We start from the raw sequence: 17,024 nt of genomic DNA, 5'->3' as shown, positions 1-17,024 counted from the left end.
CGTTTGTCAAATTCTAGGACTGGGCTTGCCCGCAAACACCGTCCCACCGCTGATTCTCGTTGGAATGTTTTTACATATATAAGCAGAAACATATTTACGGATCAAATGTAAACAATTTTGCCAAACCTGAACGGGAACGAACAAAACAAACCAAAAATGGCTATTTGTAAGCGTTCACATTTTGCTTTTCCTTTTGAACCTGAGCCACAGCAGAAATCGAAGGATGGAGTGTCCATGTTGGTTGTCGGTGCTGCTGGTGGTGTTCTTGTCCATCCCGGCGTTCGGGTCCGAGTGCTCCATCTGCCAAAAGATCAACAAAGGGAGGCGATTGGTGAGTCACAAACACAAAACTGAGATTCATCAAGACCACTTCAATTTATTTTCTCCATTTTGGGAACCTTCCCTGACTGTACACACGTGTGCAAATTGAATCAGGCTCAGCTTTAAAAAAAAAAACATTTAAAATGCACACGACATTAATTTCTAAAGCCTTTAACGCTAATTGAAAAACGAGAATTTGCTATTGACTTGCGATATTAAGGAACAAAAAAATATTCATAATACGTACCTGTGATGGATGACAATTGCATTGGTTGCCAGGTCAGCCTCTGTGATAAAGGCTTAGATCCGTTTTGGTTTTTAGACGCTGAACATGTCGGCCAGCACGCAGTTAAAAAATTGTTAGCTTGCCTCCACCTCTGACACGATAAATTTAATTGCCAAAATTCTGCTTTTGATTTTTGGGGCCACCTCTCTCGACTTCAAATCTCCTCGCTGATCTCATTTTGAGGCCCAATGTTTTTTTTCTTTTTTAGTAAAACACGCAGAGGCGGCAAGAGACAAAGCATTTTGTCGAGTTTGTTTTCTCAGATTGCCAAATTCTAACCTCAAGGCATGAAATACATATTGAATGGAATCCTTCTTAAATCTTGTCTTGGCATTTTTGTGATTCCTTCCATTGAGGTCTGCCTGCAACTCTGCAAATCAGCGAGCCAGACGGAGCGTCCCGCTCTCGGCGCGGTGGCCCTTAACACCAGCGAGGAAAACAAAGTCAACACGTCAGAGTCGATCGTCAGAGCGAAAGCCGACAAGCGGCGCTCCTACCCGATGGAGCACTTCCGCTGGAGCAAACCCCACAGGAACAAGACACAGGAACGCAGACCGGGGTCTCGCAACGCCAAAAGGGGCTACTCCATCGAGCACTTCCGCTGGGGTAAACCCCACCGGACCGTGACACCCAAGCTGGGACACAGAGGCTCCAAGAGAAGCCCCTACGTGATCGAGCACTTCCGATGGAACAAACCCGTCGCCCGTAAACACAAACCGGTCAAGATCTTTACCTTCCTGACGGACATCGGCGGTTCACCGCAGGCTGTTCTCCACCCTCAGGCTCGCAGTCATCTGAACAGCAAGGAGGACCGTAGTCAGATGCCGGCGAGGCCCCAGGGGAGAAAGACCCGCTTACAAAGGGGGAGTCCGGAGAATGCCGACATGGAGAAGACGGATGTCAATAACGCTCAGGGAGTGCTGGCCGACATGTTCAGGGACATTCTACTGAAGGATGTAGAGAGGATAGTGGGCTGAGTTTGAGCAGGCTTGGCTTTTGCATGTTGCTATCAATACCTACCAGTTTTTTTTTTTGTAAGCGTGTTTCAGAACAGTTTAGCTGAAGTAACATCCGAGTGCTTTTGTTATTCCTTGTTGCAAATGCCTTGAATGTAATCGTTAAAGCCGTGGGCGTCAAATTCGAAGCCCGCAGTCAAATTTCCTTGTAGTTGCAGAATAACACCAGTTGGTGGAGGTGATGCGCCATTAACCTGATCTGCCAACCGCCAATAAACACCGCAGAAGAAAAAAAAGGACGGATAATACTTTAGGTACAGTCGTGCTTTGTTTTGTGCTCACATTATTTGTGTTTGCAGTTTGTGAGGTGATTAAATGCTTTTAACTGCCTGCGGTCTTTTAGGCAGTACAAGTTGAGTGGATTTTATTTTTTTTGCGGGGCTGGGGGGGGGGGCGTAAGTTTGACACTGAAACACCGCACATTAAATGTCTTTTCGCATCCTGATGCCGAGTCTGTGTGAAGAAGGACGGGGCGGGGGGGGGGGGTGAAAGAATCCGAAGCGTCACAGTCGTCGACTGGCAATTTTTATTGGATAGCTAACATCACAGGAGCATGCAACATCAGGTAGGATACACCAATCGCGAAGGCATGTTTTCATTCCCACCCCCACCCTCCTCTCAAAAAATAAAGCTGCCATCGTCACTTAGGTTCTCCAGTTTTTAAAGTGCAAAGTTCACAAAATGAGTCTTGGAACTACACGAGCACTACATTGTAAACAAAACTATCCATAACTAGACAGCGGGATGACACGTAAGGTGGAGTGTTGACACTAAGGGTGTTTTCAAGCGTCACCTCGGGACGCTTCATAGACAACTTGGAACGATGAAAGATTCACAAGAAACGACCGCAAATGAGGGAGAGTTTGATCTCGGGATCTGGGCAATAGAGACGAGGAAAATAACCACGCGGGACGGACACTAACATGACGTGACGGGAGCGTTTTACCGATGACATTCGGAGACAAAGCAGATCAGAGCAACTGAATTCATGGAAGCAGCAGATCAGAGATGGACCGTCACAGAACCACCACAACGATTGTTGGTTCTCTCTCTCACACGCACACACACACACATCCACATTAGCTACTGACAGTTGGTCGGCCGAGAGTGTGCTTTGTTTTTCTTTTGTGATTATATTTCAGGCAGCCAGTTGATGTTCGTTTTGAGCCGGGGTTCGCTTTGTCTCCTCGAGGGTTGAACTCTGGAGGAGATTGACTTGGTCGGACTAAAAACCTTCCACTGTCTTGGAGCAACACAACAGGGAGTGTTTGTTTCGTTCTTTTTTGTTTTGGGCTGCTTCCTCCTCTCAGTCCCCCTTTTCAGCTCTATAGCTGTTAGTTCAGACCAAAACCTTCAAGCCTCTATCCAAATACACACAGATGCCACTGACCGAGTACTTATTTTTATCATTTTTTTTTGCTTTTAATTATCTGCAACTTGTTGTTTGTGCACACACTGGAGATGGCTTCGAGTTGGTAAGAGGCCACAGCTTGGAGGCGTCCACCCGTGCATCGTGAGTCAGGATGAAACAAAGCTCGACTCCCAAGAAAACCCGAGCAGAGATGGACGGTGGCCTGTTCATCATATTACCATTTCGGATTTTCAGATTTATAGGGGCGGCCATTAGATATTTTAATTAACTCTTTCACTCCCAAAGACGTTTTTAAACGTCTTTTCAGACTTGGTCCAGAATTGGCTGGTACTGAATGAGTTAATTAAGCGACGAGCATTAGAGAGAGAGAGACACACACACACACACGCGCATATGCACACCTCGTGACTACATCAGCCTAAAGATTTATATAGTCCTCTGTTTGTACACATTATTACAGGGGTGGGGGGCGGCTTTCCTCGTGATGAGTTGGAGAGAGACTTATTATCCTACTGTTAAAAAGGAATTCTTGAAAAATAAATAAGGGTAAAACAATGGCCATGCGGAATGACGGAAATCAGTTTTGGCAAGCACTAAGAAAAAAAAAGGCGAAAACACAATCAGTGCAGAAGACGGAAAAGATTGTCCGAAACATTCCTACATGGCAGGCTAGAGGAAAATGTGGCTTAAGTTTTTGGCTTGCAAGCAGCTGCATTTTTTTTCGCCTCTCCCCGGGGGAAAAAACATCGGCGGTCGTTGTCATTTGACAGGACACGAAGAAAAGTTCGGTAACCTTGCTGTCTCAATAAACACAAAGGTCGGGAAACTTCATCTCGTAGATGGGCACTGAGCGAGTCTGGCTCTGGCCGTAGCCTGACGATATGGTCCCGGACGGGCTTGGCGGGGGCCTGAGAAGAGATCGTCGTTGTAATCATCATCTTGGAAAATGATTAACACAAACCATCTGTGTCGCTCACCTTATTGTAATCTCAAAGATCTGGTTGAGTTTGCTTTGCAGCAGTGTGGCCTGTTCAAGACAAAATAGTTTGGGAAAAATAAGGTGCGAGACAAACCGCTGGGAGGAAAAATAATAATAAAAAGACGTGTGTAAAATAGAATGATTGTCTTTGTTGTACCCGAGCACCGCAGTGGGCAGCGATCTCCTCAAAGGGAGCTTTCTGGAACTTTTCCACCACTTGCCTCCTCCGCTCCCTCTCCTGCTCCTCCATGCCCACGCTGTCCACTGCGGGAGGCGGTGGGAAGGAAACAAGACAAGAATCCGTCAAGATAGGTAGGGCGCAACGAAGGGAAAAATAATATTCACAATTATTCTGATGGATATTAAAATATTAAAACACACCTTTCTTCTTTCTACATATATTCTTGCTGCTGGAGGCTGTAAATTTCCCCAGTGTGGGACGAATAAAGGATATCTTATCTTATACATTGATGTCAAAACCTTTTATTCAACGAGCAAAACTCGAACTCAAAACCACCATCATTCCCCATGACTATTCATCCGGGCATATTTTTAATCTTAAACATTTGACTTTTTCTGTCAAGTACAAAATGACCCTCATCCATTCATCAATTTTCTGAACAGTCTGTCTTTAAAAACAAACTGCAGTTTTTGTTAGAATTGCGAATGTGCTGCTAAGCCTTTGGCTATCCACATAGCACGAGATTGTTTGGATGAACTAGCGTCTCTCACAGTCCCATGAAAGAGGCATTTACACTGAGTTATTTGCCTTATTTTTATTTATTTATATATTTTTTATGTGCTTTTTGGCCACGACATTCGTCACAGATTTTGATTGGGCTGAATGTCGGCGCCATTGACTGTCGGTGCTGGACAGACCTGGGGCGCTTGTGTTTTTTGGGCCAGTAATGGGCAGCATTTTTCACAACCCCGATTTGTTCAGTGGCTATGTCAGCGCTGTTGGACAGTTGGCGTTGGTGCGGCTTGATGGATGGCCGCTGAAATTGAGGATGAGGAGAGAGGAGCGTTGGCGAAGAGCGCCGATGCGTATTTGGAACCGTGAGTCGCCGCTTGGAATTGAAATGGATTTCCATGGGACAGGAGAAGTGAACCAATCTCTTTTTTCCTCAATGGATGCTACAGCTTCTTGTTGACTTTGAAACTTGGCTTGTAGCCGACGTGTGCACCTTTTTAGCATGACGTCTCTGATCCACTGGTTAAAGGACACTTTGATTCTCTCCTCTTTCATCTCAAACTGCTTCAAACAACAAAGCGTGTGACGGAAAAGTGGTTAGGACTGCACGACTGTCCGTGTTTTATGTTATGTGTTGTGTTTATTATTTTACTTTATGTTAACTGTTTTGTAAAGCGCTTTGTTACAGCTGCCGCTGTTGTGAAAGCGCTATATAAATCAGCATGTATTGTATTGTATTGTATTATTACAGCAAGACATGACTGCTGCCATATGGGCCGGCCCCAGTGTTTGTTGTCTTAAGAGTTCAATGAGTGTTATGACTTTTGTGGTGATTTCAATAAATGGAACGGCGGAGCCAATTCATTAATTTTCTCCAGTAGATTCAAAACATGTGTTTTGGCATCAAAAGATGCATTTCTTGTAGTTTGCAGGCAGATCCATGTGGATCTGCTACTAAACATAGCTAGTATTTTAACATTTAGGTGCGCTAAAGAGATGCATTAGAGTAAAATAAGACTTTATGAATGTGTGCACGGCGGTCCGGTGATCCAGTGTTGAGCACGTCGATCTCATAGGTCGTGCGTTCGATCCTGGTTCCGGCCTTCCTGTGTAGAGTTTGCATGGCAGGCTGATTGAACACTCTAAACTGTCCCTAGATGTGAGTGTGAGCGCGGATGGTTGTTCTTCTCTGTGTGCCCTGCAATTGGCAGGCAACCGGTTCCGGGTGTTCCTTCACCTAATGCTGAAGAAAGCTGGGATCGGCTCCAGCACCCCCCGCGACCCTTGTGAGGATAAGGGGATCAGAAAATGGATGGAAGAATGGATGGACCTGGTATTGAGCCTTGTGGAACACCATTAGCATGACATTGATGACTACAGATGCCAAGTATGCATTATAACTGGGAGGGTCGGCCCTGAATGCCTTCACATTAATGAAGGGTATACTGTAATAATATACGGACTAACTACTGTGCCTTGTGGAACGCCACTGGTTTTTGACAGTCAATATAATTTTGACGTACAGTATATGCGCAGCAGTATTGCCCAAAGACAGCTGGGATAGGCACCAGCATGCCCCCCGACCTTGTGGGGATAAAGCGGATCAGAAAATGGAAAGGCGTGCACGTTGGACCACAAAATAAAAAAAAAATTGACACCGCTGGCTATATAAGATTTAGATCAGAAGAGAGTGACTGAGCCAGAATAACACCCCATCTTGCCTCTAACAAACTCCTTTGTCATTTTGGCAGGATCTTTGTGCACATGATGAATGAGGAGGTTTGGACAAAAATAGGTGCCTATTTAAGTTCTGATATCAGATCCAGATGCACTGTCAAATACCTGGTCATAAAAGTTATATTGTTGATTCTTTGTCCCATATTCATCTTCAGATGTCAGAGCCACATAGTTTCCAGTCCACAGAGAGAATAAAGAAAGGAATTGGGTTCACCACTGCTTTTGGAAGGGAGAGTAGAGCACGGTTTCCCAAATTGTTGAAGATCAAGATGCAAATTGAACTCAAACATAGTCAAATGAACCAGAACACATGCGAGGCAACCCAGTGGAAGCCCGAAACAAACTCCAGTTTGAGAATCCCTACTCCATGCCAGGCAAATCCAAGACAATCTTCGATGAAAGTTAGATTAATCATGGCATGGTCACGCAATAACCACTTCTGATGTCATTGGAGCAGCCACTGTAGCCTTACAAAATTTGAATGAGTAACAGATGTTTGTTTTCTTTCAAGCACAATAACCTGAACAAATCCAGCCAACCGCTTGCCAAATTCAATACGGATCATCTGTGGCGGTCTGCACGTTCATTGAGATGTTTCATTTTTACACATTTACGCCGGGAGGCTTGCGAAATTGAAATGCACTGTCGAGTGAGAGCGTGGACATACCGATGGCGTTTTTCAACGTTTCGAAGGTGATCTCTTCAGCGGGACTTCGCTGCAAGAACAGAAGGTTCACAGTCATCGGCTGAGTGGCTGCAATGCATTTAAAGGGATTTTTGGCTCTTACCTCCTCTTTTTCTGGACTGTTCCGGGACTCCACTTCAACCTGAAGTGAGATTGTCTCCCCGATGCTCTTTCTCTTTGACAGGCGATCCTCATCTTAACAAATAGGTACACCGGCAACGTAATAATGGCATTCACAGAAGATACATTAAGAAAAATGGCTTGTACACAAATTATTTGCTTCCTGGTTTGACAACGCGTACATTAAATATGAAATTAATCTTTTGTTCTCTTCTTTCTGAAAGAGATTGGCAAACAGTGGGTCTAATTAGCATAATAACCACACCCACACCAAGATTGTCAGTCCACGACATGATCAGCTAGATCAGGGGTGCCCAAACTTTTCGGATCGAAGATCTACTTTTCGATCAACTAACCTCCCGGGATCTACCCTTACCGGCACACGCGCGCACGCGCACACACACACACGTACACACACACATACGTGCGCGCGCACACACACACACGTACGCCATGATGAGAAACAGCCTGAAACTGAGGCATGCGACGCACTTTTGCAGCCCGTTAACTATCGTAGCTCACACGTACCGTTTTAAAGTGCTTCCCCGGACCCTCCTAGATTCCTATTCTTTGACCGTGCCCTCGGTGAATTGTACACGAAGCAAACTCTGACTGAGAATAATGATGATAAAAGATAGAGCGCAACCGCTCTGATCAAAAGCTGCAATTGCAGACTGCTGAGTGCTAACTACTTCCGGTGACGTAATCACAAGCCACCATAAATTCAAGATTTACGTGCTTTATTTTATTTTTTAAATATTTTTTTGGTGAAAATGAGACTGATAAGATGATTAGGGTGCAGCGTACATGAACACAAAAAAATATGTTACTAACATGTACAAAGACACACAAATGGTTTGTTTTTTTGGGGCACCCCTGAGCTAGAATGTCGCACAGGTTATTCGGACAACTGGGAAATGTAATGCATATCATGGCTCCTTTAAGAACATGTCTTCTTATTCTTACCAGTATACTGGGGGACGTAGGGGGTTGCAAGTCGCTCCGTGTTGTAACCGCTGCCTCCGAGGACTTCGGTGATCTTGGACTGGAGGAAGAGCATGTTGCTTTCTAGCTTGTCGAGCGAGGTGGGGAGTCTACGAAAGGTGAGGAGAGATGTCACAGGAAATGTAACTTAAGTGTGTGGGAACAAATTTGGTCTGGACGTACCTGGGCAGATCAATAAAGATATCCTCGGGTAACAGGTAAGGACTTTCTTTCTGTCTCACTTCGATCACCTGAGGAAGATATCAATACGTGGAACAAGGAACATGGTGCTTGTATAGAAGTCTAACTGACCTCGTGTATGTGCTGGCAGAAGGCAGGGACAGTGGTAAGCTGGCAGATGAGGTTGAGGTAGGCTGCAGCAAGCGCATGGACTGCACAGCGGTTATAAACCGGTAGCCCCTCATCAGTGGACAGAGCCAGGTCCTACATACGGTTTTGGCAGGGGAGGCGGGGGGGATGATGGGGGATGATTTAGTAATGATCCCTGTGGAATCCCCACATTACTTCACATTTTAAAAACATCAGAATTATTTTGTAATTTTAAGTGATTCACAAACACCGTGCCGTGGCAAATTACTGTGCCATAAGAGATCAGCAGAAAAATAACAAATTTCACTTCATTACAGTTTTCCGCACTATAAAGGCGCACTTAAATGCATTCAAGTTTCCCAAAAGCCGACAGTGCGCCCTATAATCCGATGCACCTTATATATGCCGTTGTAGTCTCTTTATATTCCCCAGTGAGTTGTTTCTCTGTTAGTGTTCCTATGCCCCCTAGTGGTGATTTTTTGCAGGAGCCGATTATAACCTCTGCGCAGGCATTAGGAAATGAAGATAGTACCAAAAGCATCATTAAATACTGACGAAACAAAGTAATAAGACAAGGAAGACCTCTAAGGATATTTAGCCCCTTGTGGATGTGAGCCCACAAAGTGTGTGTGCCTTTTTGTTGAATAAATTGTCCTCATCACTTTTGTCTTTCATTTATTGTTCTGGAATGTCATTTGGATTTGTTTCCTGTCCGTGTTTGTGACCAGTTCTCATTGTGAAGGCTCGATATGAAGAAAGCTGTATTGTATTGTATTTCCTTTAGCGTAGCTCCATTGAGTGGATGCGTAGCACAACCGCAGCCACTATTGTAGCTTCTATTTAATGCGCCTTATAATACAGTGCACCCTTTATATGAAAAAAAGTTTTATGGTGCACCTTATAATCCGAAGCGCATTATAGTGCGAAAAATACGGCTCTTGCTTATCTTACACATCACTAAATGAAAATACATGATCTCGAAATATTTATTTTAATACCATTTAATGTCCTTCATTTTTGCTATTTGTATTTACCACCATTACCTTTTATAACCTGCGGATAACATGCACGACTATGTAACTCCAGCGACATCAACTATTTCATTCCATCAATACCTGCAGAGCGAGAGCCAGGCGAATGAGGTCAACGACCACTTCTTCGTTGGCAAGCTCGACGCTGAGAAGAGCAAGCAAGGCAAAGAGACTCTCATAGTGCTGCCTGCCGCTACTCTGCTCTTTACACCCCAAGTAGATGTGCCGATACAGCTGCTGGCCGTGCTGGTGAGAGAAGGAATGCGTTCAAGACACACTGTCAATGAGAGATAGAAAACACAACCAGTTCAGCTACCTTTTTCATGAACAAGTTGTCCTGTCTGGAGCACTTGTCCACTTTGAGCTTCAGCACTGAGATGTCGGTGATAATGCTGCAAAGCAAAGTCACGCCGAAGTTAATGAGTTCAACAAAGCCAAGCTCTGAGTGGGTGATTTAAGCACCACATAGATACACACCTTATGTTGGAGAATTTGGGCCGGTTGTCATGCCTGTCAATGAGACTGAGGAGGATTTGAAGCACCAGCAGCCGAACCTCTGAGTCTTCGGTTAGGGAGAAAGAGAGCAAAGGCTCCAGGAAGGAGCTAGGCAGAGCTGTAAGCATGTTGGTTGTCTGGTAACCTGCAGTCACCTGTGCAAACATACCAACTATTTTATATACCGGTAACATCAAATACATCCTTATTGTTGGGGCCGTTTAAAAAATATTTACTGGGTGAAATAAGCTGATATGCAGACTCACCTGTACCAGTGACTTTAGTAACATAACCTGAATCATCCTGGTACCCTCAGGCCTGAGAGTGGATGAAAAAAACCTCAACAATATGTCGGCCAGAGATTTTCTTTTTTTCAAAATGGGCGAAAAAAAAGACAAATATGTTTTGTCTGGGAGTTTTGAGGGAGTGCTGCCTACCCAGAGCCTGAGGAAGGTAGTAACGGATGAACACCGGGAACGGGAATCTTGCCCATGATGAAGAGCATGACTTCAGACCTTTGGTAGGTCGGTAAAGTGTTGGCAAAGGAACCTAAAAAAAGAAAGTGGGGGATGATAATAAGCAAACTGCAATTGAAATTTAATTGTGTGGTCAAGAGAATCAGACGATTTTACTGAATTACTGAATAAATAAACTGACGTAAATAGTTTCACTCATGTCATTTTCATTGCTTTTGTAGGAAGCGTTTCTGAAGCTTTGGAGAGTTACGCAATCCTTGAGTGAGCTCGTCGAACACAAGTTTGACAAGTACAATGAGAAATGGCAGTAATACATCTCAACACATTATGTGTAGTTTCTCAAACATTTCAAGAGGAAATGGAATGAAAGCACAAAAATCTCCAAGGTGGTCCAACCACAAGTCCCATGTATCCAACTAAAGCATTTACAAAAACTCACTCACCAATGGTTCTGATAACAGCTTCCTGCAGCTGCCTCTCCTCATGAGCTTTGATGATCTTGGTGCCGATGTTGGTGCTGCCGTCATAGGAGCCGGTCAGCTCATAGTCCACGCTGAGACGGAGTTGTCGTAGTAGCGTGTTGAATACCTCCAGCACAGTGGGGCCTGCAAGGCACGTATAAACACATTGCCTAACAGACCACATACGTCCAGGATCCGCGATGATCTAATCTTCTGACCTACGGAACCGCTGGCTGCGATGGCGGCGGCCTCCAGTAAAACCTCAACAATGCCAGCTCGGATGGTGGCAGAATTCTTGCTGTTGGCGTCCAGATGACCGAGAAGTTGCTGGATGACCAGGTGGGAATGCTGCGACTGAGAGAAACAGTAAGGGGAAAATAAATAAATAAATTTAATTCTCTTGCTGTGCACTATCCAGGTGCTATATGGGGAGAAAAAGATGATCTAGCAAGGATCCCTGTGGTACGCCCACACTGGATCACACATTTAAAATGTTAATGTGTTCCTTCAATGACATCATCTGCATCCTTTTAGCTGGTTCCACAAAATTATAACATTTCAACATATCAAAATATTCGATATTAAATTCCAACAGTCATATTTGCTTTTTTTATCGTTACAAAATGTCGCACTTACCTGAATGGAGTACATGATGATTTTAAAACAACGCACAGCAAAGGTTTTTCCCTGCCAAAGAGAGTGATTGTCGAGATGCCTTTGGAGACACACAAAGAATACAAATTTCAGTCATGACTTATTCACTCATATTAGAAAGGCATTCCCAAGACATAATCGCTGTGTTTGCTGCCCGCAGATTGACACAAACGTCTAATTATCACTTAAGAGATGTGCCGCGCAATCCATCACACATCAGCAAGGTCATTTCTGCTGTGCTGTTGGCAACGCTGCAGCTGCTACTTGAAGGGTGAGGCGGGGACAGAGTGAATAAAAATGACCGCAGACAAAAACAAGGACAGTGATGGATGGAAAATAGCTGCTCCATCAAAGCGAAGGAGATGAGCAGAAGAGAAATGAGAAGGAAATTGAAGCTTAGGGATAAGAAGTACATTATATGCAGCCATGGAGTTTGCAGCAACGAGCAAAGACAAGATCCATCTTGCAGATTGAACTCTTAGTGTTCATCTTACATGAGCACAGGAGTGACCGCGTTCTTAATGTTTCCATAGGCGGCTCGGCCCAGCAGCTCCCTGAAGCAGCGCTCCGTAAGCTCCACCGGGCTCTCTTTCTCCTTGTCCGACGCCTGCAGCGGAGAGGGTGACCGACTGGCGGGTGGGTGTGGCGGAAAAACACAGGTGAAGAAAAAAAAAAGGCAGGAGGAGAAGGGGGCAGAAGTGAGAGAGGAAAAGAGAGCAAAACACCATTAGTTTGATGCATACACACATTGATTCTACAATTTTACACCATAAAGCTCATACAACTGGAGTCTGACAAAGAAAAATACAGGCTCATAAAATTTTCATGAAAAAAAACCCTTAAATGTAGGGATGTACCGAAACCATTTATACTTAAATTTTGAGTACTTGACAAAATCGACTACCGATACTATGTCTTGGAGTTGTGATGAAAATGTCTATTATAATCGAACATTGGGGAAAAAAAATCTTGAACACAGCATAAGTTTGACCCAAATAGAACTTTTCAGAGTAACAAAAGCAAGGCAACAAAACGACTGTATCTTACCCGTTGCTTGAGAATACCTTAAATTATCAAATCAAATGTGACAGAACAAGCAAAGACGTACTTTAGCACACCATCGCTTACTTCCGTTTACTTGTCGCGCCGCGAACTGTGTTTTCACCAGGAGAACAAAGTGTTGCCGTTTGTTATTCTGATCACTACATGGCCGACACGGCTTCCATTCAACCTGCCGGCAAGTCGTTTGCCAGCTTGGTAAAGCGGTATTGCTATATTGGTATCGGAGCATTTTTTTTTCCCAAGTCCAAGCACAAATATGGACTGATATCAACATGTTCAATATTTTACTCGATATAGACTGCCTCAATTCTATTAAGAATGTTAAAATGTTACTTCAAAGATTGCCGGTAGAGTGAAAGAAGGTTCCATTATGTCAAGGGTTGAGAGCTTCATTGGAATTGGATTTGAACATGCAAAATATTATCAATCTCAATAGGAAATGTCAACGGCTGGCATATTTCTGCATGACGCTCTTATTATCTATCCTCAGTTGGTCCACCGCCACTTACATTATTCATCGTAAACCTCACACAGTCATCTCTCCAGCTGTGCGAGGAGTGTGGCTTCCAACCTCGCAGTGAGCTTTGTGCTCAAGTGTCTTACGTATGGCTTAAAACATGTTCAGGGCTGACTGCTCAAGTGCTTGGCCACCACAAACACTGAGACCGAAATAAAAATATACAAATAATTTGTCTATTAAATCTGACGTCAACCAGTTTGCACATGTGCACAAGGATTAAGAGGAAACAAGCACCATCTGCACGGCAACAGTAATTACACCGTGGCCCGAATGTCCCGATTTGTGCTGTGTTATTGCCGGTCCCTTGCCAAACTGACTGTGAAGGGAAATTGAGGGAGGTGCAACGGGAGGCAACCTCACAAAGGCTCTCGAAGATGAACAGGGTGCAAGCTCTGAGTTTCTGCATCTTTTTCACCTCTCCCGTTTCTTTTTCGTCTTTGTGCCTTTCTTCACGTTGCCCTCTGACAAGCCAATCTTCTGTTATTCTTGATCAGCGCACTATTTCTGGTTAAACCTGAGTAATGTGTGATGGCTGATAGTGGCGCTATGGGAGTTGCTATGTGGCAACTTTTTTTTTTTAACCAACCAAACAAAAGTATAAGACACCATAATGATGAGTTTCGATCCTGCGGGCGCACATAACTCTCTCTAAAAAAACAGCATCTTCAAAACATGCCGCAAAATGCTTTTGTTCAAACAACTGATTCCCAGTCATTGCGCCATGGCACGTTAGTGCCCATAGATGAACTCAAAGATGGCGCCTAAGTAGGCAGCCGTCGGCAAGTGCTCTTCAAGAGCCTTGCGTTTTTGTCTTTTTTTTTGTCACATGGTGTTGTAATGTCGTGTAGACCTGATGTGGATTGTTTTCAGCGTTTTTGGCAACAACATTAATCAAAGAAGAATAATCTGTGCTTGGTGGTTGCGCCTTCTCGGCTTCACTAGTGTACCAGCACAGATTTTGATCGGGAGGAATGTCGGCGCCATTTGACTGTCGTTGCTGGTCAGCTTCGGGGCGATTGTGTTTTGCGCCTGTCATGGGCAGCATTTTCACAGCCCCGCTTTGTTTAGCGGAAAGGTCGGTGTTGTTGGACAGTCTGCGGCTGGATGGATGCATGGCTTGAGGAGCAGACGATGAGAAGAAAGGAGCGAAAGGAGGAACTGCGAGTCGCGGCTTGGAATTGAAGCAGATTTACATGGGACAGGAGAGAGATGTTGCGTTCAAATTTAGCTTGTAGTAGATGTATGCCCATTTTCAGCATGACGTCTTTGATCCGCTAAAGGACACTTTGATTCGCTCCTCTTTCATCTATGACTGCTTCAAACAACAAAGTGTATGCAGGAAGTGGTTAAGATTGCACAACTGTCTGTGTCTTATGTGTCGTATTGTTTTATTTCGTCATTTGATGTTAACTGTTCTTTTATTGGCAGCGCGGGCACCCGCAGCGGCTCGTCTTGTTGTCTGGCTGAGTGGGAGGAAATGTCATCTGTGCTGTATGTTGCACATATGGCGCATTAGACAAAGTTTTACTTGGCTTGACTCTGTAGATTTCTCGGCTGTAAAACATTGTGCCTAAGCTCAATAAAGGTAAGGAAAGTCTGTTAGCCCATGATGCGAATCTAACCTCTCTGTGCGCTCACTACTCTGCAAGTTGAACAGCAGAGATGGGACGATCTTGTCCATGTGCTGAGGATCCCAGATGTTAGCCTGAAGCTCGTCATTTACAGTCTTTCTCACCACGCCTTGCAGACCCTTGATGCCCGCCATCCGGATCCTAGGAGCCACAGGGAGCGAGCAAATATGAGATTTGGAAGGGAAGCCAAGTTTCGATTGTCAAACAAATATTGGGATTTAAAACTATTGCCATACGTGGGGATGGCATCAAATGTGTCTCGCAGGCATCGTCAAACAACCAGAGTGGTTACTTTTTAAGTTCAGTTTTTCTCAACAGTGTTTTAAAATCATCATGCTGATATGATAGTTAAGAAAGTAAACGAACGCTACTCAAAACATCATCCGATGAGTTTGTTTTACAATCTCACGCAACTTCAAAGGTTGAGGTGGTAAATTTTGATTAGATCTCGGCCAACATGTATTTGCACTTCGATAACAGTTAGGAATGTTACTTCAATCATTTCTGGTCCAGTTCATTGTACGCTGTTAGGCGTCACATCACTTCACGATGAGGCAGCAGGCTCCAGGGGTGCCCATTGCGACGATCACGATCGACCGGTTGATCGCGGACTGTTCCCAAATCGATCACGGGGGGTGTAGAGGAGAAAAAAAATCATGTGTATGTTCGTGTGCAGTAACGTGTCGATCGCGGGAGGTTGGTTGATCGAAAAGTCGATCTTCAGTCCAAAAACTTTGGGCACCCCTGCTTCTACGCGATGCATTTTGGGGGTGTAGGCTTAGTTAGCTAGCACAATCTTCAAACCTGTACAATGTACTTGAAACAAATCTCTGAATTCATTTTCCAGCATCTTGTGTGTGTGTGTTTTAACAAGTCAGTGGATCCACTCACTTGGTGCGGATGTCGGGATCCTCATAGCCGGAGTGGCACATCTCGCTGAAGCGCGACACGAAGAAGTCGTAACTGCGGTGGTAGGAAGCCGTGTCCTCCTCTATGTTGGCAAACTTCACAAACTGAAGGGGAGCGACAACAAATGTCAACTTTAATGAGACAGTGATTTTATTTATTTTTTTTACACCGCAGCTCCAAAAGGGCCTCACACAAAGACATTTATTTCATACAAAAAAACCACAATCAAAACCGCGTTCAATTTCACTGTGACCATGTGAACAAACCAAAAATCAAAACCTTGTCACATAAAACATAAGTCGGAGCGAAAAGCATGGAGCGAGGAGTCGGGGGATTGCCACTGGGCCACTAAAGGACCTCATTAAAACATTCCTGACATTTAGCATCACATCCTTCTCTAATTAATAAGCTGCGGGGTGGAGGGAAATTGCAGGATTTATGGGGGTGACCATCATAAACAAATCATCTGCGGCTATATCCTTTATATAACTTACTGTATATGTTTGGAAATTTTAGAATCCTCAAATTTTATGACTTTGATAAGTGTCCTTGTAAGAATTCAGTAAAGTGAGGCCAGACCTGAAGCTGGTCTCAGTTATTGGAGGCGTTATCAGCTGAGTCACTCTTGACTGAAAGACTGTAGTCGTAGTCGTATTACTGCATCTCAGTCTGTATCGCCTTAAGTCTCCCGGCAACAAGTACATGAGCGTGAGTGGACTGAACACTAACTCATGTGTTTTTTAAGCGGCGCCCCCCTGAAATGGGCTCCAAAGTACCGTTCCGATGATTAAAACAGGGTTAAGTCCCATGGCTCATAATCCGCACCTTTCAACTCTCACTGGTGAAAGTCTGCCTTACATCAGCGACTCACAGTATGCATTAAGCATTCTTGCTTCTGAAAAATGATAATGTGCCCCAAAGCAGATGGCGTGACTTCATTACCGCCTTGTTTAAAAAAAAAAAAAGGCCTTTTATTCAAAATAAGTTGGCCAATACCACACTGACGTTAAAGATTGTAATCAAAAGCTAGTTGCTAGCGTGAGAAGCTAAGATAGCTATCAATATATTGCAGAAAAAAAGCACAAACACATGAAATGAATGGCATCAACACCAGATGATCCAAATCTTTTGTTGACAAAAAGTTGTTCAATCCCCGCTTTGGTTGGAACTCCCATAGAGTTAGCGAGAACTGAACAACAACAAGAAATGTAAACAAATATCAAAAACGCGGCCAGTCAGTTTTCTTTTTGCCAGCCCCATT

General features: G+C 44.2%; 2 protein-coding genes across 8 annotated transcripts in view; one reads left to right on the top strand and one right to left on the bottom strand.

Moving 5' to 3' along the window:
• The first annotated feature begins 211 nt into the window (after positions 1-211).
• LOC127592688 (pro-opiomelanocortin-like) lies at positions 212-2,068 on the top strand. The gene is made up of 2 exons (XM_052053640.1): positions 212-331; positions 964-2,068. Exons 1-2 carry the CDS (start codon positions 224-226, stop codon positions 1,582-1,584), a joined length of 729 nt encoding a protein of 242 aa, XP_051909600.1. The 5' UTR covers positions 212-223; the 3' UTR covers positions 1,585-2,068.
• A 1,336-nt stretch (positions 2,069-3,404) lies between these two features.
• Positions 3,405-17,024, bottom strand: part of LOC127592686 (protein EFR3 homolog B) — a 28,171-nt gene continuing 14,551 nt past the window's right edge. For all 7 annotated transcript variants that reach the window (XM_052053635.1, XM_052053634.1, XM_052053638.1 and 4 more), the window contains 19 exons: positions 15,746-15,867; positions 14,846-14,995; positions 12,136-12,270; positions 11,624-11,702; positions 11,206-11,341; positions 10,970-11,131; positions 10,488-10,599; positions 10,317-10,368; positions 10,033-10,205; positions 9,872-9,947; positions 9,640-9,801; positions 8,507-8,638; positions 8,378-8,445; positions 8,177-8,304; positions 7,194-7,285; positions 7,073-7,121; positions 4,132-4,238; positions 3,973-4,022; positions 3,405-3,903 (listed from right to left, as the gene is read on the bottom strand). In XM_052053635.1, the coding sequence (XP_051909595.1) occupies positions 3,798-3,903; positions 3,973-4,022; positions 4,132-4,238; positions 7,073-7,121; positions 7,194-7,285; positions 8,177-8,304; positions 8,378-8,445; positions 8,507-8,638; positions 9,640-9,801; positions 9,872-9,947; positions 10,033-10,205; positions 10,317-10,368; positions 10,488-10,599; positions 10,970-11,131; positions 11,206-11,341; positions 11,624-11,702; positions 12,136-12,270; positions 14,846-14,995; positions 15,746-15,867 (2,091 nt within the window). In that variant the 3' untranslated portion in view covers positions 3,405-3,797. The remainder of the gene's footprint in view (positions 3,904-3,972; positions 4,023-4,131; positions 4,239-7,072; positions 7,122-7,193; positions 7,286-8,176; positions 8,305-8,377; positions 8,446-8,506; positions 8,639-9,639; positions 9,802-9,871; positions 9,948-10,032; positions 10,206-10,316; positions 10,369-10,487; positions 10,600-10,969; positions 11,132-11,205; positions 11,342-11,623; positions 11,703-12,135; positions 12,271-14,845; positions 14,996-15,745; positions 15,868-17,024) is intronic.

This window comes from Hippocampus zosterae, chromosome 19, assembly GCF_025434085.1.
Source record: "Hippocampus zosterae strain Florida chromosome 19, ASM2543408v3, whole genome shotgun sequence".
Taxonomy (NCBI): domain Eukaryota; kingdom Metazoa; phylum Chordata; class Actinopteri; order Syngnathiformes; family Syngnathidae; genus Hippocampus; species Hippocampus zosterae.
Note: the sequence above shows the minus strand (reverse complement) of the source record. Positions and strands in the feature narration are given on the sequence as shown.